The sequence below is a fragment of the Lithobates pipiens genome, unplaced genomic scaffold, assembly GCF_037356315.1.
Source record: "Lithobates pipiens isolate NorthernLeopardFrog02 unplaced genomic scaffold, aLitPip1_a1.2 Scaffold_27, whole genome shotgun sequence".
NCBI classification, from domain to species: domain Eukaryota; kingdom Metazoa; phylum Chordata; class Amphibia; order Anura; family Ranidae; genus Lithobates; species Lithobates pipiens.
Genome location: NW_027507788.1, coordinates 154653821 through 154679084, shown reverse-complemented (window position 1 = coordinate 154679084; position 25264 = coordinate 154653821). Strand labels below are relative to the sequence as shown.

Here is a 25264-nt window from a genome sequence, read left to right as displayed (position 1 = left end):
CATGCTGACCGGGCCATAGCCAAAAAACGGCTACAGCCCGATCGGCTTATACTGGGAGGGCGTCCATGGACATCCTCACAGAATCCTGCTCTTGGGGTGTGCACCCGGGAACATGCGTTGATAGCGGCTGCTTACCACGTGATCACTCTGTCAAATGACGGAGCATGACTTATAAACAAACCGGCATCATGTCATGATGCCGGTTCCTCCCCTCTTTGTACCGATCTGTACAATGAGAGAGGGAGAGATTGTTTGCAGCGTTGTGGGCACTACAGATCCAGCCCACAGCGCTGCTCAGTGCCCATATTCTGCCACTGCCAGTACTGCCATACTCTGCAGTACTCTGCAGCAATACTCTGCAATACTCTGCCAACACTATGCAATAATCTACCAACACTCTGCCAATACTCTGCCAATACTCGCCAATACTCTGCAATAAATTTTAACAGAAACAAAAAATGTATATTTTTATTTTTTTTACATAATTTTCATTGATAGCGCAAAAAATAAAAAACCCAGCGGTTATTAAATACCACCAAAAGAAAGCTCAATTTGTGTGAAAAAAGGACAAACATTTCATATAGGTACAGTGTTGCATGACTGAGTAATTGTCATTCAAAGTGTGAGAGCAGCGAAAGCTGAAAATTGGTCTGGTTAGGAAGGGGGTTTAAGTGCCCAGTGGGTAAGTGGTTAAAGCTAAATGCTGTTGTCCTTTACAGTGTTGATCATTTTCTGTGATGCACCCCCAAAACAATCTACATTTGTCAGGATGGTAAACTGTTCCTCTCTTACCATGGGATGTGATGAATGGTAATGACTCTCCAGCATATGAAGGGTAAATAATAGCTACACCAAATATGCAAGTCTTCTCATTACACTATTGTAGGAGGGAGGGTGTCAGCATCGGGTTTCACTGTAAATTCACTTATAACCTCCACAGTAATTCACAGGTACAGTAGGACGCCTTCAGCTGAGCAGTGGGCACCAAATTGAGGTAAGGAAGCCATTGTGGAGCCAACATCAAAGGAAATTGTTTAGAATCCTATCAGCATCTGAATTGCATCAGTCCACCCAGAAATTGCACTTGCTTTACTGTTTACAGTTTTGCAACATTTACCTTATTAAGTGGTAACTGATGCATCTGTAGTGATGGGTTGTGATTTATTTTTTTGTAATGCAGACTTAAAGTAGAACTATAGGCAAAACGTTTTTTTTTTTACATTTTGGATAGAGCAAGGGAGGGTCAGATTTTTTGTCCACCATCTGTGTCCCATTTCAGAGATTTCCCTTTATTTCCTGTCCCATAGCCAACCAGGAAGTGAGAGGGAATTCCTTGGTGATCCCCAGGTCACCAGAACTAGTGTCCCCATTGGAAGACAATTATTACTTTTCTGGGGGAAGCCCAAAATTTGGGATTTTCTTTTACTTTCACTTTCAATGAAATTGTCTCCTCTGTCCTTGTTGGAAGCGGAGATGTGACATTTGAGTGGAGATCGCTGATCGATTCATCCCACCATAAGGAGATCCTTAGGAAATCCGTGTTGGTTTACCATTTTCACACCCCGTGGGGGAAGGTGTGATAGACCCTCTATAATTAAAGGGTCCATTCGGTGAGGTGAGCCGCCATCTTTACCATTGGTGGAGGTTGAATTTTCCACAAAGTCACCTGCATGCAATTATGCAATATGTGTAGTTCATCACTGAAGACACCATGGGTTGTTTTTAATTGATTTATGGATTTTTATAGTTTTCATATATTTCTTTCTTCTGCACTTTTCTTTATATGTTTTCTGCTTAGAGATTTGAATTTTTACCTTTGGTGTTCAGCAGCTATATCTTAAAGTGGAAGTAAACCCCCCTATCGTTTTCATCCAAGGAAGCTGCCATCTTGGCCTCTGTTTCATCTACAACTGCCATGATGCTGCATCTGTGATCAGCTATGACACCAGCCATTGGATGATTGACAGTTTGGTTGAGAGAACAACCAATGGGAGTGTTACATTCCCGGAAATGTAACTGTTTTTTGTTAAATGGATGAGTTTACTTTCACTTTAAATATGTTTATATTATTGCACTGATTTGTCCTCTATACAGCTCTAGAGGAGATCATGTACTAACTATCTGATGTTAGTACAGCAATCTCCCCACTGAGCTATTGTGTTCTGACAGGGGTTTGCCCCCCCACCGTCAGCACTCGCAGCCACATAGGCCAAATGTCGAACGATTTCTGTTGAACTGGCCAAAACCAATATGTGTCCTGTGTGTAATAGGTTTAAAAGAGAAGTATGTTTTTTTTTTCTTTTGTTTTTTGCCCATTAATACTTACCTAGGTGGATGCTGCATCTGTCCCCGGCACCTCTGCACTGAGAACCAAGCGATCGAACACCACCGATGGCTCAGTTCTCACAGCTCGCCGAGCAGAGAGCCGCTGCCTGTCAATCAGCAGCTCTCCTCTCTGCTCCTCCACGCTCATTGGAGTGCTGAGCTGTGGAGGGGCGGGGAGCATCCATCTCAGGCTCCCAGTGGCTCGCTGAGAGGCTGAGACAGGTATCAATCCTGGTGGATCCTGACATTATTGTTGCGATGACGTGGTGCCTGGATCGATTCCTGTGACGTCAGCAGAGAGCAAAACGAATTGCACTCCTGTGACCCATAGGAGAAGCCCAGCCAAACGAGCTCAGGCTGGACTTCTCCTTTAAGGCAGCCATACATGATTTATTTTCTTTTTTTCAACCAGCGAGTTTAATAAAAGAAAATGAATCAATTCCACTTGATCTGGATGGGGGGGATCACTCCTGTTGAGCCCTTATATTCTGACAGCAGGGAGATTCCCTAAACAGCACCACCAGCTATAGCAGGTGACACTGAGGCTGGGTTTACATTGCAGCACGCTTGGCTCACAGCAAGAGTCCCGTCCGTCCCCATTCACTATCCAAAACAAAAAAAAAGTTTTGCCTTTGGTTATAGTTTAAGTTATCACCAGGCTTTTTACTCTATCATAAGAAAATACAAAAATGAACATTTTAGGAGCAGAAGTTGCAATCCTAACGTATCTGCAAACAGACACAGATTCACAGCCTGATTTTAAAGTGGTTGTAATTGATAACCTTGTAAAACAACCCATTCAGTTTAAAACAGAAATGAAAGAGAAAACATTTGTGTATAGATTAAAAAAAAAACATTATAAATACTTTTTTCCCCCCTTTTTTAAGTGATCACATTCCCTCTGTGCTCAGCTACATAAGAGCTGGGGGAGGAGAAACAGCAGCACACTGAGATTTCCAGTGAAAGGCTGTGCAGAGGAGGCATCAGGACAAGTCTGATCATTGGAAGAGAGCAGGCTGAGTTCTCGGCATAGCTAGAGAACTGACCACGGTGTGCTCTCCTGCATTGTGTGGTCAGTTATTAATAGGAAAGCATAAGCACTGGCAGGAACACCAGGGATTTCACACAAAGGAAGGAATACAAAGCGAACAGGATACTTTCTCATACAAGTACATGGTACAGCAGGCACATATCAGGAATATGAAATGTTGGGGTAACTGTTTGCCGCCTGCCCACAGTAGTTGTGCTGTGAGCTGGCAGCAGCTACAGGCCGGGCGACGTACTGGTACATCGCAGCCTTTCTTCTGGGTTTAGGCACGCACAGGCATGTTCCCCCTGCCAACCGATGTTGTGTTTTGACACAGCATGAGTTTGGCAGCTGATTTCAGCCAGCTGATTGGCTTTGGTCCATCACACACAGAGTTCTGTTTACCAAAAAGCAAAGAAGTGAGAAAAAATAAAATAAAACAGACAGTAAAGTATAAGCAGCACATATTACACACATTACACGTTGTTAGGCACACAATTAACCCTTTGATTGCCCCTAGATGTTAACCCCTTCCCAGCCAGTGTCATTAGTACAGTGACCGTGTATAGTATTATCACTGATTATTGTATTAGAGTCACTATTGATGTCAGTGTCAGTTAGTTAGTGTACCCCCAGCCAGCATCATCTAATGCCAGATTGTCTGCCACACTATCTCAGTCCCACTATAAGTCACTGATCACTGACATTAAAGCGGGATTCCACCCTAAAGTGGAACCTCCGCTGATCGGACCCCCCCCTCCGGTGTCACAATTGACACCTTTCAGGGGGGAGGGGGGTGGAGATACCTGTCAGGTATTTTCACCCACTTCTGGGCATAGACTCCCACGGGAGTCTACGCCATTTCCTGCCCTGCCACGCTGTCTGCTGGGACACACACGGTTTCCAGTGACAGTGCAGAGATTTCCTATTGCGCGGCACGGCTCGCGCATGCGCAGTAGGGAACCGGGAAGTGAAGCCGATTCGCTTCACTTCCTGATTCCCTCACCTAGAATGGCGGCGGCAGCAGCCGAGGCCCGAGCGGTCGATCGGCCTCGGCTGCCGGCATCGCTGGAACCCGGGACAGGTGAGTGTCCATTTATTAAAAGTCAGCAGCTGTAGTATTTATAGCTGCTGGCTTTTAATATTTTTTTTTTTGGCGGAATCCCTCTTTAACAGTATAGTGTCATAGCTGCATAAATTCCAGTATATATACCATAGTTTGTAGATGCTATAACATTCGCATAAACCAATTAATATACACCTATTGGGATTTCTTTTCTTTACCAAAGACATGTAGCAGAAAACATTTTGGCCTAAATATATAAAGAAATTAGATTTTTTCAGTTTTTTTTATTGGATATGTTTTATAACAGAAAGTAGAAAATATTGGGTTTTTTCAAAATATTTTTTTTTTTCATTTATATAGCAAAAAATAATAAAAAATACCAAATAAAATACCACCAAATGCAATCTCTATTTGTGTGAAAAAATGAAAAATATACAGTGTTGCATGGCCATGCAATTGGCAGTTAAAATAGTGCAGAGCTGAATAGCAAACAATGCTTTGCTCATGAAGGAGGTAAAACCTTCTGGAACTTAAAGTGGTGTTGCCGCCAAAAAATAAAAAATTGTTTAAAATTCTTAAAAAAAATAAAAAATAAATAATTGGAAAAAAAAAATTACTCAGCTCTAAATACCTGTTGCTAGGGGGTCCCTCGTAGTCTGCCTTCTTCCTTGCCCGGGCTGGTGACATTACTTCCCCTCTCGCCGCACAGTCACCTGGGAACTGTCACGTGTCCCGGATGACTGTGCGGCGTATCACGGCGCCCTGCTCCGCTCGCGCATGCGCAGTGGGTGCCCAGCTGTGAAGCCACAGCCGGGTGCCCGCAGTACGAATGACGGTGCAGCGAGCGGAGCGGGGAACGAGGGGGGGCTTCGTTCCCCCGCATCGTTGGACCCTGTGACAGGTAAGTGTCCGATTTATTAAAAGTATTTCTAGCTGCTGACTTTTAATTTTTTTTTTTAGGGGGCACTCCACTTTAAGTGGTTAATCTAAAGATACCTTATAATGCATATTGCATTAAAGTGGACATGAAAAAAATAATAATCTTAAAAAAAAAAAAAATTCACTTGCCTTCTGGGACATGTGTGGGTCCCAGAAAACAATGGGGCCATTCACAAAGTGTCGCGCATGCGGAGTAGGAAATGGGCAGTGAAGCCGCAAGGCTCAACTGCCCATTTCCCTTCGTTAAGATGGAGGCGCCATCAGCTGATCCGATGGATCCGACATCGCGGGAATCGCTGGACAGGCAAGTGTCCTTATTAAAAGTCAGCAGCTACAGTGTTTGTAGCTGCTGACTTAAAAAAAAAAAAAAATGTATTGGTCGGAACGCCCCTTTAAGTATGTATACACTAAGGGGGGATTTACCAAAACTGGTTTCACACAGAATCTGCTGCAGGAGTGCATAGTAACCAATCAGCTTCTAACTTCTGCTTGTTCAATTAAGGTTTGACAACGATTTAGAGCCCTTTCACACTGAAAGCACCCGCGCATCGGCGTTAAAGCGGCGCTTTTTTTAGTGCCGCTTTACTGTTGTTTTAGCGGAGCTATTCGGTTAAAACTGCCCCATTAAAAAAGGGTTAAAATGCCCGCAAAATGGCCCCGCATCGGTGGTTTGCCGGCAGTATGGCGGCGCTGCCCATTGATTTCAATGGGCAGGGGCACTATAGGTGTATTCACTGCTCCTATAGTACTGCAAAGAAGCTGCTTGCAGGACTTTTGTGAAGCCCTGCCAGCACAGCGCCCCAGTTTCACACTGGATTTGCAGCTGAGGCTTTTTTCCAGGCCCTATTTTTAACACTAAAGAGCCTGAAAAATGCCTCCAGTGTGAAAGGGATCTTAGGCTACTTTCAAGGTGTTTTTCAAGGGTTTTAGCGCTAAAAATAGCGCATGTAAAGCTCCCATGCCACCCCAGTGTGAAAGCTTGAGTGCTTTCACACTGGAGCGGTGCACTTGCGGGACAGGAAAAAAAGTCCTGCAAGCAGCATCTGTGGGGCAGTGTAGGAGCGCTGTATACAGCGCTCCTACACCACCCCTGCCCATTGGAATGCATGGGCAGTGGTTCCGAAGCACCTGAAAAGTGATTTGGAAACGCTGCAACACTGGCGGTTTTAACCCTTTCTTTGGCCGCTAGCGGGGGTTAAAAGCCCCCCGCTAGCGGCCAAAAAGCGGCACTAAAACGATGGTAAAACACAGTTAAACTAGCTCGCTTTATCGCTTGCTGTATAGCACCACCTCCTGTTACAGGTGGAGTGATACCAAATGCACTGCAACAGCAACAACTGGTGATACCCGAATTGAAGACTGTTATTAACCAGTTGCCGACCGCCGCACGCCGATGTACGTCGGTAGAATGGCACGGGCAGGCATAAGGACATACATGTACGTCCCTTGCCTCCCGCGGGTCGGGGGCCCGATCGGGCCCCCGCCCGGTGCCTGCGGCGGTCGGTATTCGTTCGGGAGCGATCCCGGACGAGGGGACGGCCATTCATTCATGGCCACCCCCTCGCGATCGCTCCCGACGAATACAAATCCCCGGTGACATCACTTCCTCTCCTGTAATGTAAACACAGGAGAGGAAGTGATGTATTCTCTCCTCCGTGTCGGTATTTTTCGTTCCGACACGGAGGAGAGCGGATCAGTGAGTTGCACCAACACTCTACACACACAGTAGAACATGCCAGGCACACTCACACCCCCCCTTTACCCCCCGATCACCCCCCCAATTACCCCTGCCCCCCAGTCACAGTGACACCAATGTCATTTTTTTTTTTTTTTTTTTTGCATTGGTGTCATTTGTGACTGTAATAACTGTTAGGGCAGTTAGAGTTAGCCCCCTTTAGTTCTAATGTACCCCCCTAACCCCCCCAATAAAGGTTTAACCCCGTGCAGTGCAAATCACATCCGATCTCTGTGCGATTCGAGTTCAGCCATTCGCCGCACCCGCCGCACCCGCCACACCCGCCGCACCCGCCGCAAATTCGCACGGGACCCTTTTTTTGGCCCGCAGCAGAATCGGATCGCATGGGTGTTCACACCATGCGATCCGAGTTTGCAGATCGCACTGCGATATGCGAACTGATCTGGGGGTGTCAGTAACATTTCACTGACACTCCCAGCAGTTCGCATAGGGCAGTGTGAACTGCCGCCGGGAGGCATGCGATGCGGGAACCCGCCGCGGATTCGCAGCGTTTCCGCATCGCTCCAGTGTGAACCCAGCCTAATAAGCGATCATTTTTCTGATCGCCGTATTAGTGTCACAGGTGACGCTAGTTAGGCAGGTAGGTATTTAGGTTCGCCGCAGCTTTTTATAGCGCCAGGGACCCCCATATACTACCGCATAAAGCCCCCTGATTGCCCCCTAGTTAACCCTTTCACCAGTGATCACCATATAACTGTTACAGGTGACGCTGGTTGGTTAGTTATTTTTTTATAGTTTCAGGGCACCCGCCATTTATTACCTAATAAAGGTTTAACCCCCTGATCACCCGGCGGGTGTCATTTGTGACTAATAACTGTTAGGGCAGTTAGGGTTAGCCCCCTTTAGTTCTAAGGTACCCCCCTAACCCCCCCAATAAAGGTTTAACCCCGTGATCACCCCCCGTCGCCAGTGTCACTAAGGCTGGGTTCACATTGCAGCGGTTTATGAGAACGGATGTGATTCGCACCGCACTGCAGTGCAAATCACATCCGATCTCTGTGCGATTCGAGTTCAGCCATTCGCCGCACCCGCCGCAAATTCGCACGGGACCCTTTTTTTGGCCCGCAGCAGAATCGGATCGCATGGGTGTTCACACCATGCGATCCGAGTTTGCAGATCGCACTGCGATATGCGAACTGATCTGGGGGTGTCAGTAACATTTCACTGACACTCCCAGCAGTTCGCATAGGGCAGTGTGAACTGCCGCCGGGAGGCATGCGATGCGGGAACCCGCCGCGCATTCGTGGCGTTCCCGCATCGCTCCAGTGTGAACCCAGCCTAATAAGCGATCGTTTTTCTGATCGCTGTATTAGTGTCACAGGTGACGCTAGTTAGGCAGGTAGGTATTTAGGTTCGCTGCAGCTTTTTATAGCGCCAGGGACCCCCATATACTACCGCATAAAGCCCCCTAATTGCCCCCTAGTTAACCCTTTCACCAGTGATCACCATATAACTGTTACAGGTGACGCTGGTTGGTTAGTTATTTTTTTATAGTTTCAGGGCACCCGCCATTTATTACCTAGTCTCACTAGTGTACCCCTAAATTTAGGGGTGTCTACTTTCCAAAATGGGGTCATTTGGGGGGGGTTTGTGCCATCTTGGCATTTTATGGCCTTCAAAACTGTAACGCCCTTAGAAAGCCTGAAGGCGGTGCTTGGTTTTCGGGGCCCCGTACGCGGCTAGGCTCCCAAAAAGTCCCACATATGTGGTATCCCCATACTCAGGAGAAGCAGCAGAATTTATTTTGGGGTGTCATTTCACATATGCCCATGGCATGCGTGAGCAATATATCATTTAGTGACAACTTTGTGAAAAAAAAAAAAAAAAAGTTTGTAATTTTCCCGCAACTTGTGGCAAAATATAAAATATTCCATGGACTCAACATGCCTCTCAGCAAATAGCTTGGGGTGTCTACTTTCTAAAATGGGGTCATTTGTGGGGGTTTTGTGCCATCTTGGCATTTTATGGCCTTCAAAACTGTAATAGGTAGTGAGAAGTGAACTCAAAAATTTACGCCCTTAGAAAGCCTGAAGGCGGTGCTTGGTTTTCGGGGCCCCGTACGCGGCTAGGCTCCCAAAAAGTCCCACATATGTGGTATCCCCATACTCAGGAGAAGCAGCAGAATTTATTTTGGGGTGTCATTTCACATACGCCCATAGCATGTGTGAGCAATATATCATTTAGTGACAACTTTGTGTAAAAAAAAAAAAAAAATTTTTTTTTTTGTCATTATTCAATCGCTTGAGGCAAAAAAATAAAATATTCAATGGGCTCAACATGCCTCTTATCAATTTCCTTAGGGGGTCTACTTTCCAAAATGGGGTCATTTGGGGGGGTTTTGTACTGCCCTGCCATTTTAGCACCTCAAGAAATGAGATAGGCAGTCGTAAACTAAAAGCTGCGTAAATTCCAGAAAACGTACCTTAGTTTGTAGATGTGACAACTTTTGCGCAAACCAATAAATATACAATTATTGACTTTTTTTTTACCAAAGACATGTGGCTGAATACATTTTGGCCTAAATGTATGACTAAAATTGAGTTTATTGGATTTTTCTAATAACAAAAAGTAGAAAATATCATTTTTTTTCAAAATTTGCGGTCTTTTTACGTTTATATCGCAAAAAATAAAAATCGCAGAGGCAATCAAATACCATCAAAAGAAAGCTCTATTTGTGGGAAGAAAAGGACGCAAATTTTGTTTGGGTACAACATTGCATGACCGCGCAATTACCAGTTAAAGCAGCGCAGTGCCAAAGTGTAAAAAGACCTCTGGTCATTTACCAGCAAAATGGTCCGGTCTGAAAGTGGTTAAAGGTATATTTAATACTATAATCACAGTGTATATATGGGTATATCTGTTCTGCAGTGATTACCAGGCTGCTTTCAAACTGCACTGAGCCATAAACTGTTATTACCTACGGGTTTGGGTGCGCTTTCAGAAAGTACAACCTGCAAGATATAATAGAATTCTATGGCAACGTGCAGCTAACCCACAGAAAAGCCAGAGGTGCACTGCTCTAAGTAGACCACAGCTCATCAGTGTAAAAGCAGCCTTAGGCCCTTTTCACATGATTGGTCCCACCCAATCAGACCCTCCATTCACCTCTATGGAGCAGCAAATGTGTCCGTTTACACCTGCATACCTTCAATCCGATCCACTAAAAGAAAAAAAACAGAGGAGGATCTGTCCCCTTCCACCTGGGCGGATCGGAGGGCCCATAGAGTAGAGTGGACTGTGTCTGTGTCTGCTCTGCATATGCGGAGTGTACACGGATCTGTCATTCGCCCACTCCGCTCATTGTGGCCCGTGACTGGTTACTAAGTCACTTAAGAGGCCTTTGCTCTTCAAAGGGTTGGGCACCCCTGCTTTACACATTAGAGAATTGGCAAAGTTTGGCATATTTGTTACTTGGGTGTAATTTAAAGCAAATTTGATACATGATATATGTATGTAGCATTACAGAAGGTTAAGATACAGCATAAATCTTTTACTTTTTAGATTTAGGCTGCATTCACCCTTCAGCCTTTTGAATTGCGCACAGATTGGCCACAATTCTACCCGTGATTTGAAAGCGCCGATGTGTGAATGACGCGGGACTCGTATTTGAGAGTGCATTCATTTGAATGACACCTAAAATCGCTGTGTCATAGTTACATAGTTAGTCAGGTTGAAAAAAGACAAATCCATCCAGTTCAACCAAAAAAAAAAAAAAAATTATATAATAAATATCATACCAACCCATATACCCAATTCTATACCCACAGTTGATCCAGAGGAAGGCAAAAAAAAACCAGCAGAGCATGATCTAATTTGCTAAAGCAGGGGAAAAAATTCCTTCCTGATCCCCCGAGAGGCAATCGGACTTTCCCCGGATCAACTTTACCTATAAATTTTAGTACCCAGTTATATTACGTACACTTAGGAAATAATCCAGGCCTTTCTTAAAGCAATCCACTGAGCTGGTCAGAACCACCTCTGCAGGGAGTCTATTCCACATTTTCACAGCTCTTACTGTGATGAAACCTTTCCGTATTTGGAGATGAAATCTCTTCTCCTCTAGACGTAAAGAGTGCCCCCTTGTCCTCTTTGTTGACTGTAAAGTGAATAACTCGACATCAAGTTCCCTATATGGACCCCTTATATATTTGTACATGTTGATCAAATCCCCCCTTAATCTCCTCTTATCAAGAGTGAATAAATTCAGTTCCTCTAATCTTTCCTCATAGCTGAGTTCCTCCATGCCTCTTATCAGTTTGGTTGCCCTTCTCTGCACTTTCTCCAGTTCCCCGATATCCTTTTTGAGAACTGGTGCCCAAAACTGAACGGCATATTCCAGATGAGTTCTTACTAATGATTTGTACAGGGGCAAAATGATATCTCTCTCTCTGGAGTCCATACCTCTCTTAATACAGGAAAGGACTTTGCTCGCTTTGGAAACCGCAGCTTGGCATTGCATGCCATTATTGAGCTTATGATCTACCAAAACCCCCAGATCCTTCTCCACTATGGATTCCCCCAGTTGTACTCCCCCTAGCATGTATGATGCATGCATATTCTTAGCCCCCAAGTGCATAACCTTACATTTCTCAACATTAAACCTCATTTGTCACATAGTCGCCCAATTAGACAGAGCATTGAGGTCGGCTTGTAAATTGGTGACATCCTGTAAGGACGTTACTGCACTGCATAGCTTGGTGTCATCTGCAAAGACGGAAATGTTACTTTTGATCCCAGACCCAATATCATTTATTTTATAAAGATATTAAAAAGCAAAGGTCCCAGCACTGAACCTTGGGGTACACCACTGATAACCTTAGACCATTCAGAGTAAGAATCATTAACCACTACTCTCTGAATTCTGTCTTTTAGCCAGTTTTCTATCCATTTACAAACTGATATTCCTAAGCCTGTAGACTTTACCTTACACATGAGCCGTGTGTGCGGAACTGTATCGAACGCTTTTGCAAAATCCAAATATATCACGTCCACCGCCACCCCTCTGTCCAAGGTTTTACTTACCACCTCATAAAAAGAAATCAGGTTTGTCTGACAACTTCTGTCTTTCATGAATCCATGCTGTCTGTTGCTCAAAATATTTTTTTCCTGCAAGAACTCGTCTATGTGGTCTTTTATTAACCTCCAGTATCTTCCCAACTATAGAAGTTAAACTAACGGGTCTATAATTACTTGGTAAAGACTTTGTTCCCTTTTTAAATATAGGCAACACATTGGCCCTGCGCCAATCCAGTGGTACTATTCCCGTCATTAATGAGTCCCTAAAAATTAGATACAATGGCTTTGAAATTACAGAGCTCAATTCTTTTAGGATCCGTGGGTGGATGCCATCAGGTCCAGGTGCTTTATCCACCTTTATTCTGTCCAAATATTTCTGGACCATATCACTTATGTCGCGAGAAGCATGTTGCCCAAAAGTAGCTCCTGAACATTTTTCAGGAGTAATGCAATGTGGGTTGCAGCTATTGCAGCGAGATTTATCGCGGCAGACCTGCACTGCGATTTTAAGTGTCATTCAAATGAATAGAATCTTAAATGCGAGTCCCGCAATTTGTCATTAACACATTGGTGCTTTCAAGTCGTGGGCAGAAACGCAGCAAATCTACCTGCGATTTAAAACACCGAAGTGTGAATGCAACCTTAGATTGTCACTTCCGAGTATTTATTAGAAACTCTTTTCTAATAAAAGATAAATGTGCAACACTTTTCTTCTGCCGATCACTGCAAATAATTCTTGAACATTGCTGCACCCTGGGTGAACTTGTTGCACTGATAGAACCTGATGTACTAACACATAATGTGAGTGTTTACATTGAATTCAATGAAGGTATGTGTTGTGACAGGGCTGTTTTTATGCTTAAAACCCCTATGCGGGTACACCTGTGTGAGTTTTTGAACTTTACTTATAAATAAGTGCTCATGCACATGGACAGGGCCGGTGCTACCACTAGGCGGACTAGGCAACCGCCTAGGGCGCACTGCCGCCTAGGGCGCAGCCAGGACCGCTGGTTTCCCTACTTTGTGCTGGGAGCTTGTCAGTGCCTCGTTCTCCATAGTCCAGCATGCAGAGGGCGTGCACAATGACAGCACAATAGCAAAGCCGGCCGCATCAGCTCCACTCACACACACAGAGAGCGGCATGTTTGTGGGCTCTCCGCTCCCCCTCCCGCCTGCCTTCTCTTCGGGCCGTTTCTCATTGTTTACTGAATGGGAGGAGCGTGAGAAGTGTGGGAATCCCATCCCAATAACGGGGAAGGCCGTCCTGTCCCGCCCCGGGGCAGGAACCCTTAACAGGTGATAATACATTCGCCGCCACCCTCCTGCCTCTACTCGACGCTGACTTGAGCCCTGGGACAGAAAAGTACACTGGTAGCTATTGGCCACGCCCACCACCACACGGAACGCCCGCCCCTGCTATCGATTGGTTGTGTATTCACAAGCATATGACTCCATGATTGGCTGCTCTGACGGGCTGTTTATTGCTGAGCTAGGATTCCATGCAACGTGACTGCCTCTTGAGAAGCTGGCACTAACATCCAATACAGTGAGTGAAGTTCTTGTACCTGTCACACTGCCCTCCACCATCACCTGTCACACTGCCCTCCACCATCACCTGTCACACTGCCCTCCACCATCACCTGTCACACTGCCCTCCACCATCACCTGTCACATTGCCCTCCACCATCACCTGTCACACTGCCCTCCACCATCACCTGTCACACTGCCCCCCACCATCACCTGTCACACTGCCCCCCACCACCATCACCTGTCACACTGCCCCCCACCACCATCACCTGTCACACTGCCCCCCACCATCACCTGTCACACTGCCCTCCACCACCACCATCACCTGTCACACTGCCCTCCACCATCACCTGTCACACTGCCCTCCACCATCACCTGTCACACTGCCCCCCACCATCACCTGTCACACTGCCCCCCACCATCACCTGTCACACTGCCCCCCACCACCACCTGTCACACTGCCCTCCACCACCACCTGTCACACTGCCCTCCACCATCACCTGTCACTCTGCCCCCCACCACCACCTGTCACTCTGCCCCCCACCACCACCTGTCACACTGCCCCCCACCACCACCTGTCACACTGCCCCCCACCACCACCTGTCACACTGCCCCCCACCACCACCTGTCACACTGCCCCCCACCACCACCTGTCACACTGCCCCCCACCATCACCTGTCACACTGCCCTCCACCATCACCTGTCACACTGCCCCCCACCACCACCTGTCACACTGCCCTCCACCACCACCTGTCACACTGCCCCCCACCACCACCTGTCTTACTGCCCCCCACCACCACCTGTCACACTGCCCCCCACCACCACCTGTCACACTGCCCCCCACCACCACCTGTCACACTGCCCTCCACCATCACCTGTCACACGAACCCCCCCCACCACCTGTCACACGAGCCCCCCCCCACCACCTGTCACACGGCCCCCCTCACCACCTGTCACACGGCCCCCCCCACCACCTGTCACATGAGCCCCCCCACCACCACCTGTCACACAGGCCCCCCACCATTGGGCTGTCTGAATGAAAAAAAGTAGCAGTTTTATATTTAGATGTTTTAATATTTTCTACTGTTTTTAAAATTGTAGTTTTCATTTTTTATATTTGGAGTGTGGGGGGGGGGGGGGCGCAAGTAGCTGGTCTTGCCTAGGGTGCAAAATAGCCCAGCACCGGCCCTGCACACGGACGTTTTAAAAAACTGGCTGCAAAGCTAGCTCTGACACCTGGAAAAATCGGCGTTAAAAATTAGATTTTTACCGTGTTTTGCATTGGCGTTTTTGCACGTTAGCGTTAAGTAACGTTTTTTAAAGAAACACATCTCTTGGCTATAGCACTCCCAAATTTCCCACAATGCCACAGAAAACAAAGAAAATATGTTACACGTTTATGCGTGTTTTTGCGCGGTTCGCATTTTTACAGCTCTAGCCACGGAACGCACTGGTTTTTTACAGCTTAGAAACACCTATGCCATTTGCAGCTCAAAAACGCCTAGGTGGGCATGAAGCCATAGACTAACATGGACAGCCATTTTTAAGCTGCAAAAAAAGCTCAAAAAAGCGGCTGTGAAAATGTCCGTGTGCATGAGGCCTTAAAGTGGGGAAAAAGTCCTGAAATTTACTTCACTGACTGGACTGAAGTTGATAAAGTGCTACATATAAGTGAACTCCCCACAGTATATAATGTTCTCTGGTTATAGAGGTGCTACATAATCCATGGTGAGCAGTTGCCTATGTTCTGTGGTACACACCTTTTCCACTTGGGATGATAAGCTATCCAAAATGCTTACCTAAAATCTACCGTATGTGTACATTTTTTTGTTGGGAGGTCAGAATGGAGTTTAGGCCTTGTACACAGGCAGGGGCATTGCTAGGACTGTGAAAAATCTGCTCCGCTCTTGAGCATTATAGCGAAAGCACTCTTACGATGTGTAAGTGTACTGCAGAGTAAGGTGGGTGTGGCCATAATGAACTAACAGTAGGAGGAGGGGCCTAAATTGGGGCAGTGGTTAACCAGTACCAGCTAGCCTTTCGTCATTCTGGGTGGACGTCATATGACATCCTCCTGGGACCTGCTGCGATGCGTTTTGTCACTGGCTGTATCCAATGGATGATGACTGATCAGTGTACCAGCTCACTGCCAGTACCATCTGACCGCTGTGACCAATCACAGCAGGTCACATGACAGCTGTAAACAATAGATGGCTTCCTTTCATGCCATTCATTGTGCACAATTGTGTTAGCTGTGATTATTCAGTGTGATCACATGGCACAGACAGGGCCAATCACAAGCTAATAAAGACAAAACAAACTGAATCAGTTTAATTTACTAAAATGCTTGCTTATAGCAATGAAATACACTGCTATAATCGATCATAATGTGTAAAAAAAAAAGAATCCTAATCACCTCCCCAGAGTAGTACACTAATCACCTCCCCAGAGTAGTACACTAATCAGTTCCCCAGAGTAGTACACTAATCAGTTCCCCAGAGTAGTACACTCTTACTACAGCAACATTTTATTGCTCTAGTCACAGTTTTTAAAAAAAAATCAAAAAAAAAAAAAAAGAAAACATGACTGTCACCAGTCAGTGTCCCTGATCACCGGCACACCAGTTATATGATGATGCTGTACTGCACTGGTGACAGTATGTATAAAAAAAAATGTTGAAAAAATTTATGGGGGTTATTTTCACCAAAGAAATGTAGCATAATACATTTGGCCTAAATTTATTAAGAACAATTATTTATTTCAAAATTTTACAGCAGAAACGAAGAAAAATGCATTTTTTTTTTCAATATTTTCAGTCTATTTTGTTCATTTAGCCAAATATAAAAAAACACAGTGGTGATTAAATGCCATCAAAATAAAGCTCTAGCTGTGTGAACAAAATGATAAAAAGTTAGTTAGGGTACAGCGTTGTATGACTGGCAATTGCCATTTAAAATGTGACAGCGCTGAAAGCTGAAAATTGGCCTGGGTGGGAAGGGGGGTAAAAGTGCCCAGTATTGAACCTTGGCCTGCTTACTGTATACATGGCACACATTTTTCACAGTCCTTTTACTTAAGATTGGACAGTAAAGGAACGGCATCACCCTTTTCAGATCACTGCTTATATTTGCCATGTCAGGATGTTGGTTGCATTTTAATGCACATTTTATAATGACAACATAACTCCATTAAATAGTGTTTTTATGTGAATTTGGATTTCAACTTGAGAGTTAAGAATCAAGCCATGCAGGGAATTTTTATTTTTCATATTTTCTAGTACTGATACCCCCAGGCTGAATATTACTGGTTACTACTACTTTTGGCACTGGAAGGTATTCGTCTGCAAAAAACTGACCCACAAAACTACAATAAAGACCCATACATGGTACATATTGACTCATTTTCACTTTTGTACACACAGGGTGGTTGACGGATACCATGGAGATTTCATCAGTGGCAGAAAATCATGCAATTTACGATAATTTTGACCCAAAAAAATACCTAGATACGTTTTATGCAATAGATGAAGGCGAGGAGATGACAAAAGAGTCAAGTTTCCTGCTCACATTTCTGAAAAATGTGTTTTCATCAGGTATGTAATACTGTTGATGCCAATATATTCCCCTGGCGTCTATTCAGCTCTGGGTGGGAATGAATAAGCACTACAGCTAGTGCAAAACGTCAGCAATTTTTCCTTGTTCGCTGTGTTTGTTGAGCTGTGATGTGATTTTCTAATAAAAGAAAGTCTTCTGAAGAGTGCGGCAGTACAAAGCTTGTTCTTCGTCTGTTGCTAGTAGTAATAGCCAGTACCTGTGGCTTCCCAGCCAAAGAGACATTTAACAGCCTGTATGTGTGCCCTGGAGCGGTGAGATCCCTTCCCCTTCCCTGTTCTGTCTATGACAGGTGCGGGATCAGGAGGAGGCAGGGCTGTGTATGACGGTGAGCAGAGCAGAAGCAATTGTAATGTAAGCTGTTACAGCAGGCTTTCCGCGCTCTGCCACCCATTCAGCTCTCCTCTTCCTCCATGCTCTCTTCCCCCGGACGATCCCTGGGAGAATGGCTCCCGATCAACCCCACCTGCCGGCAGTGCTCGCCCCACCGCTCTCAGGAAGCCCAGCTCCTCGCCAGCCCTCATTTTCCACTCGCAAAATGTGAGTGGAAAATTTGAGGGCTGTCTTGCAATATACCTGCCTACACTAAGTGCACAGGAACTTACACAAGACCATTTTTATAGCATGTTTCTTTGTCCAAAATTATAAGAATAAAGCAGAGGCAGAGAGCACAGAAAGTTATCAGCTGACATACATATACCTACATACATATACATACATATAGATGTGGCAACCTGGGGTTTAAGCAGGGTTGCTCCTCACAAATTTACTTGCCAGGAGTAGTTATCCTGGTTGATTGCTAGAGATTCGTTGATTTCTCCCTAAGTTTTTTTTTTTCTGCACTTTTCTCTTCTACCACTAAGTGGCCAGGTACTTGGTGGTGCTAGATATGAGAAGGGTAACCCAGGGTCAGGTTATGGGTATATGGGGTATCTCAGCCAATGGGCAGGGGTATTCTTGAATCCCTTGGCCTGCTGGGAGAGACCATATATTCGGGTGAGGTCAGATGATCTATGTTCTGTGCCACCTAGACGGCCGTCTGGGTGGATGTGTGTCCTATTGACCGGGCTGCTAGGCCAGAGTTTGGGCCTATCCCCAACACATCTGGCTGCTAGGCTGTCTGAGGGCCTATCCAGAAGCAGGAGAGTACCGCAGGGTTGAGATTGCGGGTTGCAGTGCAACCAGAAGTGACGGTTCTGCCGGTCGGAGAACCTATCCTGATCAGAGGTAGAGGGGAAGCTGTCGCCAGGAAGGGACTATCCGCCTTATTACCAGAGACTACAGTAAGTAACTGAAGCAAGTACCGGAGCAGAATTCTCACCAACCGGGCACCGTGAAGAATCGGGAAACTTCAGTGGGCATCAAGCCAGGGACCCAGCCAGTGCAGGTGATGCTTGCAGAGCTGCCCTGTGTGTCAAGCCAGGGACCAAGCAGGCCAGTGTGGGTGAAGCTTGAGAGGTATCTAGAGTGCTAAGCTAGGGACCCAGCAGAGAAGCAGGCGTGAAGCTTGAGGAAGATACCACCGTGAAGATTGGAGGAGCTCAAGGGATTCAGTGATAGTGAATGAGTGGGTCTAGTGAGAAACTGGGAGCTCAGTGTATTGGAAAAATAAAAGGAGCGATTGTAGTGAAAGCGAAGGAACTGTTAATTCTTGTGTTTGGAACTGTTATAGACTGTTGCCATAGGAGACAGCATTCCTGCACATGCAGATGTGTCTTGCTGGATGACTTTCCCTGCATGGCTGTCCTCCTATTGAAGTCTTAAAGTTTGCCAAATAATCTTACAACTACCTAAGGGTGTCCTGGCCCTAACCCCCCAAAAATACAAAAAAGAACTGTTAAGAGAAATAAAAACTCTTTTGCATCCAAGAAGTGTCTGGTGCCCAATAACTTTAAGCATCTTACACCCACTATGCTTCACAACCCATCATATACAGAAGGATGTCGGCTATCCCTGACCCTAGAGGTTCTCATCAGACCAAAGGAGTCCTGGGACCCTGCTACACATACATTGTACATTTATTTTATTTTTCTCTTAGGAGCCTGCATAGCAGGGCACCTGTAATCAGCAGATCGCGGATGTAATGCCAAGCTCCAGCAGATTCTCAGTAAAGCTGTCTGCCCATACCTCTCATTTGGATAGACAGTTAATGGAGAGCAAGAAGAACAATTACCTACGAGAGTGCTCATCAGCATCCTTGCAGTTCATTGGGAACTACAAGCCACCTGGAAGACGGAACTTGTTGTTCAGTCATTCACAGAACTCTTTGAATGAATGACACGGCCTTGTGGGTGGAGCCCCGTAATTGCTGTGCTGTTTTCAAATTGTGACAGCAGGTGCAGGGAGAGGATCCCCTGTCCACTGTCACAATGGGGGGGGGGAGTTGCTGAACATGTTACATGTTACACCCTAACATGTTCAGAAAGGTGAACTTAACCTTTATTGGTACATTTAGCAGACCAAAATTAACCAAATAAGATAAGTTCATTGTTGACTTTTACATGCCCTTTAAAACTGTGAACATATTTAATTTTTTTTTAGGTCGTGTGGAAGGCAATAGTCTTATAGATATTGGTTCTGGTCCCTCCATTTATAATATTCTGTCCGCCTGTGAAAATTTCAAGCAGATATACCTTACTGATTATTCTGAAGGCAACCTGCGGGAAGTAGAAAAATGGCTAAAAGGTGATAGTGAGGCCTATGATTGGTCCCGATATATAAAATATATCTGTAAAATTGAAAACCACAGGTATGTACTAAACATCTATTATTGTGCTTTGAATATGGAAGAGTTCATGTGAGTTGTTCATTTCTGCTAAATTGCTGAAAAATTTAGAAAAATGTATTTGTGTTAAAATAATTTAAAAATATTCCCTCAAAAGGCATTTTCTTTTTTCCTTACAATAGAAATCAAGGGCTCTCCAATCCTATCCTGCTGCTCCCTCTTTATTTTGCCTACATACATTTTATCACATGGATGGCTGGTATAATAAATTATATACTGTACATTGTGGTACAATTAATCACCTAACTACAGTAATATCATACATTTTACCAGCTGAGGCAGCAGTATTTAAGCATACATGGACTAGGTTTTCATGATTTTAACTTGTTTTGGAAATAGTAATGAATCCTGAATCAGAAATATGTCACAACAACAAATACCATAAAATTAGCAGCGTTAAAATATTCTAAACATTTAGGATTTGTTAAAAGTTCACTAAAATAGTGAAGTATAAAGTCCACTTTATATATAAATTGAGGCAGATGTAAATGTAGGATTGTCCATCACAGGAAAAACATTGCAGATAATAATTCATAACAATCGCCTCCTCCACACTGCACGTGTCACAATCCCCCTGGGAAATACACTCACCAGATAATACTGGGTTATATGCCTATCTGTCCATGGATGATGTCTGCTCACTGCATACACGCTGTCAGAATACTGGGTTATACTTTTGACTTGCAATGGGTGTTGTCAGCTCTCTGCATGTAATCCATCTAGATGTTTGCTCATCACAAGCAGAGAACAAAGATACACATAAGCATAATCCAGTACTAAAAAGGTATTTATTATAGGTTTCCTTAAGATTGCACACGTACAATGTTATTCAAAATAAAGAGCATGTAACAACAATGTATCACAAGTCGATATCACCTGACTACCTCTCACCGCTCCTGCGGTGTTCCCAGGTAAGGCAAGCAGGAAAGCTGACAATGTAGGTTACTGCGTGTTCAAGCACTGAGTAATGAATCCTGCTTTTTTTTTAATTTTTTTATGGTTTTTCATGACATACACTATATTAATAAAAAAGTTTGGGACGCCTGCCTTTACACGCTCATGAACTTTAATGGCATCCCAGTCTTAGTCCTCCACCATAAGATTTTGAGTACTCACTCACAAATCTTAGCATTAAATGGGTCATTCTTATTATACAATGCTGCTGTAATCAGCTATTCTTCCAGCAATCCACACTAGTATCAATCAATGGGTAGTTCATCCTCTCTAGCATGTAACGGGTTACACCAGTGCTTCACAAATCTCCATCGCCATACATGAAAGAGCTGCATAAAATCCCTAAACATTTATTCAGCCTACAATAGTATAATACTTACATAATCCTGTGTCATACTAAAGCCTCGTACACACGATCAGACTTTCCGACAACAAAACCATGGAATTTTGTTTGAAGGGTGTTGGCTCCAACTTGTCTTGCATACACACGGTCACACACATGTTGATCAACAATTACAAACATAGTGACGTAAAAGACTTGTCCTTGATTCCGAGCATGCGTGTTTGTACTTTGGACTTTTGTCCAACGGACTTGTGTACACACGATTAGAAAGTCGAACAACACACATTTGTTGGCAGAAAATTTGAGAGCATGCAAGCCAACATTTGTTGGCGGAAATTCTGCCAACAAATGTTCGATGGAGCATACAAACGGTCGGACTTTCCGCCAACAAGCTCACATCCAATAGTTCCTGTCAGAAAATCCAATCATGTGTACGCAGCATAAGGATGACAGTGCATTTGTTTGTTAGCATCGCTGGTTCCAGCTGCAAACAATGACTGCGAGTGGATGGGCTTGTGTGGGTGATGTCACTCAACGTAGCTCCGCTCTACATGTTTCAAAGCGATGTCGTCATCAGGAGCAGCATCCATTAGATTAAAATACATTTTAAAAAAAATGAACCAGACTTGAAGAACCGATTGATCTATTTTTCTGACGTCACTTTTCCTCTTTCTATGTTTACTTTATACTAATATATATGTATGTGTGTATGCTGTTTTCAGATTAATTAGACCTCTTACAAAAAATATTTCCTGTATATATATATATATATATATATATATATATATATATATATATATAAATAAATACATATGAAAAAAAAAAATATATATAGACATATATAGACCCCCAGATCCTGGCCCCCCCCCCCGTGTGAAATGGTAAGGGGGGTACAAAACTACCCTTACCATTTCGCAGAAAAAGTGTCAAAAATTGTAAAAATGACAAGAGCCAGTTTTTGACAATTCTTTTATTAAAGTCTTCTTCTTTCCATCTTCTTCGGGTCTTCTTCCTTCATCCTTCGGTTTCTTCCTCCATCTTCTTCTTCCTCTGCTTCTTGCTCTGGTGTTCTCGTCCGGCATCTTACTCCACGGCTCCTGCTGTGTGATGCTTCTCTTCTTCTGACAGTTCTTATATAACCAACCCAGTGACCCCGCCCCCCTCTGATGCACAGTTCCGTTATATAAGTGTCAGAAGAAGAGAAGCGTCACACAGCGGGAGCCTCCCATTGAGCGGAGCGGCCCGAGAACGAAGTGGGGAAGAAGAGACGCCATGGAGGAAGATGCCGGATGAGAATACCGGAGCAAGAAGCAGAGGAAGAAGAAGATGGAGGAAGAAACCGAAGGATGAAGGAAGGAAGAAGGAAAAAGACCCGAAGAAGATGGAAAGAAGAAGACTTTAATAAAGGAATTGTCAAAAACTGTCTCTTGTAATTTTTAACATTTTTGACACTTTTTTGTACCCCCTTACCATTTCACACAGGGGGGCCTGGGATCTGGGGTCCTGGAGTCCCCTTGTTAAAGGGGGCTTCCAGATTCCGATAAGCCCCCCGCCCACAGACCCCCACAACCAATGGCCAGGGTTGTGGGGATGAGGCCCTTGTTCTCATCAACATGGGGGCAAGGTGCTTTGGGGGGCTACCCCCAAAGCACCCTCCCAATGTTGAGGGCATGTGGCCTGGTACGGTTCAGGGGGGGTGCTCTCTCGTCCCCCCTCTTTTCCTGCGGCCTGCCAGGTTGCATGCTCAGATAAAGGTCTGGTATGGATTTTGAGGGGGACCCTCACGTCATTTTTTTGGTGCGGGGTCCCCTTAAAATCCATACCAGACCTGAAGGGCCTGGTATGGATTTTGAGGGGGACCCCCCATCCCCTTTTTTGGCGCGAGGTACCCCTTAAAATCCATACCTGACCTGAAGGGCCTGGTATGGATTTTGAGGGGGACCTCCATGCCATTTTTGTTTTTTTTTTGGCACGGAGTTCCCCTTAATATCCATACCAGACCTGAAGGGACTGGTATGCTCTTGGAGGGGAACCCATGGCGTTTTTTATTTACTTAAAGTCGTGTTGTAAGTCGCCCCAAGTCGCACTGTGATTCATACTCAAGTTGTGTCCAAGTTGCCTCCCAAAGTCGCGCTGGAAGTCGTGTTGCCCCTGAGTGAATGGACTGTTGCTGGCATATTATCATCTGTTGCGCTTATGCTTGCTCTGTTTCACACGCTAAATTAATAATTTATCTGGCACTCAAATTAAGGTAGGAACCGGCGCAGCACATTCATCTTAGTAAATGACCCCCATTGTGTCTGAACTGAGCTGTCCAATGATGGTTCGGTTCACAGCCATTAACTGGCCCAGTGGTGGTCAGTGGGATATTTCTGGAGTGACATTTATGAACCTATGGTGTTACTATAATTCACAATGCTTTCCCATTATCGGTGTTGGATTTAGTGCACAAATCTGTCATTAAAAAACTGAATTTCTATTGTATCTAGTTACTTTGATAAAATATTTTTTTTTTAGCATGGTCATTTTTTTTTGAATACCTGTAATGATTTTGATATTCTCAATTCTAGGTCCACAGAGGAGGAGAAGGCAGAGAAGATACGCAGGAAAGTCTCGCTCATGAAGTGTGATATCACCAAATCCAATCCCTTAGAGCCAAATTCCCTTCCTCTGGCAGACTGTGTGATCATTGCCGGGTGTTTCTCCTGTGTTTGCAAGAAAGTTGAAGATTTTAAAACTGTCCTAAAGAATGTTGTATCTCTGATCAGACCCGGGGGTTATCTAGTTATCACCGATTACTTAAAGACCTCATATTACATGGTCGGCGAGACAAAGTTGCCCATTCTGACACTTGATGAAAACATTGTGCGAGAGGTGGTGGCTGAGAGCGGATGTGAGATTCAGGAGTTTACAACGTTTTCTGATTTAAATTATCCAGAAGAGCTGTTTGATTGTAAGATTGTTTTCTGTCTTCTAGCCCGCAAACAGTGAAGCCATAGAGGGAAAATAAAAAAAAAGTGTCAAGAGTAATGTCAATGTCCTTTTTATGTCGCCTTTATGGTAGACCAAGCCAGATCTTTAGTGATATTTAGTTGTTTCATTAACATTCATTAGCAGATTACAGGCAGAAGCAGATTTAAATTGGTGGGTTTCATTTATGATACTGGGACTGTTTTTTTAACCTTGCATTGGGCAACACCACGAGGGCACTGGTATGAACTGGCCCTTAATCTAGGTTTGTGAACATACTTGTAAAGATCCCCTCACATTTACATCTTTAAATTCTCTGACATGTAGTCACTATGCCCTGTGGGTAGGCCCTGCTGTGTCACACATTTCACAGAACCTGCATTCTGAACTACAGAGGTGATAAGGGGAGGAGTTTCAGGAGGCGGCATCAGTACAGGAATCCCTGCTTGCTGGCGGCTAGGTACTATGGGCAGTGCTGGATTTTTCACTAGGTGCAGCAGGCATTTGCTTACAGGTGCCCTTCCTAAAGGGGTGCCCATCAATGTGAGTTTTTTTTTTCTTTTTCAGACTCCTGCCTAATAGGTAGAAGCATTTGGCAGCTGTGCTGCCACCTGATTGCTTCCACACAGCCCCGATACCCCCATCTGCGTGCCCGGAACCAACATGGCGGGTGCCAGCGGGTGGAGGGGAGGGAGAACAGCGGACACACGTCCTCTCTCTTCTTGTTGGTGACCCAGAAGCGTTGTGCATGACATCACTTTCGGGTCACCCTGTCACTTTCCCCAGCTTGCAGAGCCGGGAAGGGATGTATTGCAATGTGATGTGCATTGCAATACATTCATTGAGACCCACAGAAAACATGCAGGGTCTTTTAGACCCTGTATGTCTCATTAAAGAGAACCTATTACCTAAAAATCATCACATAGGGAACTTTTTGTTCTCTAT

At 44.8% G+C, this 25264-nt stretch overlaps 1 protein-coding gene across 1 annotated transcript; it reads left to right on the top strand.

The window, feature by feature from the left end:
* Nucleotides 1-924: 924 nt before the first annotated feature.
* On the top strand, nt 925-24379 carry LOC143933236 (nicotinamide N-methyltransferase-like). The gene is made up of 4 exons (XM_077456126.1): nt 925-994; nt 17078-17248; nt 19809-20016; nt 23920-24379. Exons 2-4 carry the CDS (start codon nt 17095-17097, stop codon nt 24338-24340), a joined length of 783 nt encoding a protein of 260 aa, XP_077312252.1. The 5' UTR covers nt 925-994; nt 17078-17094; the 3' UTR covers nt 24341-24379.
* Nucleotides 24380-25264: the final 885 nt, after the last annotated feature.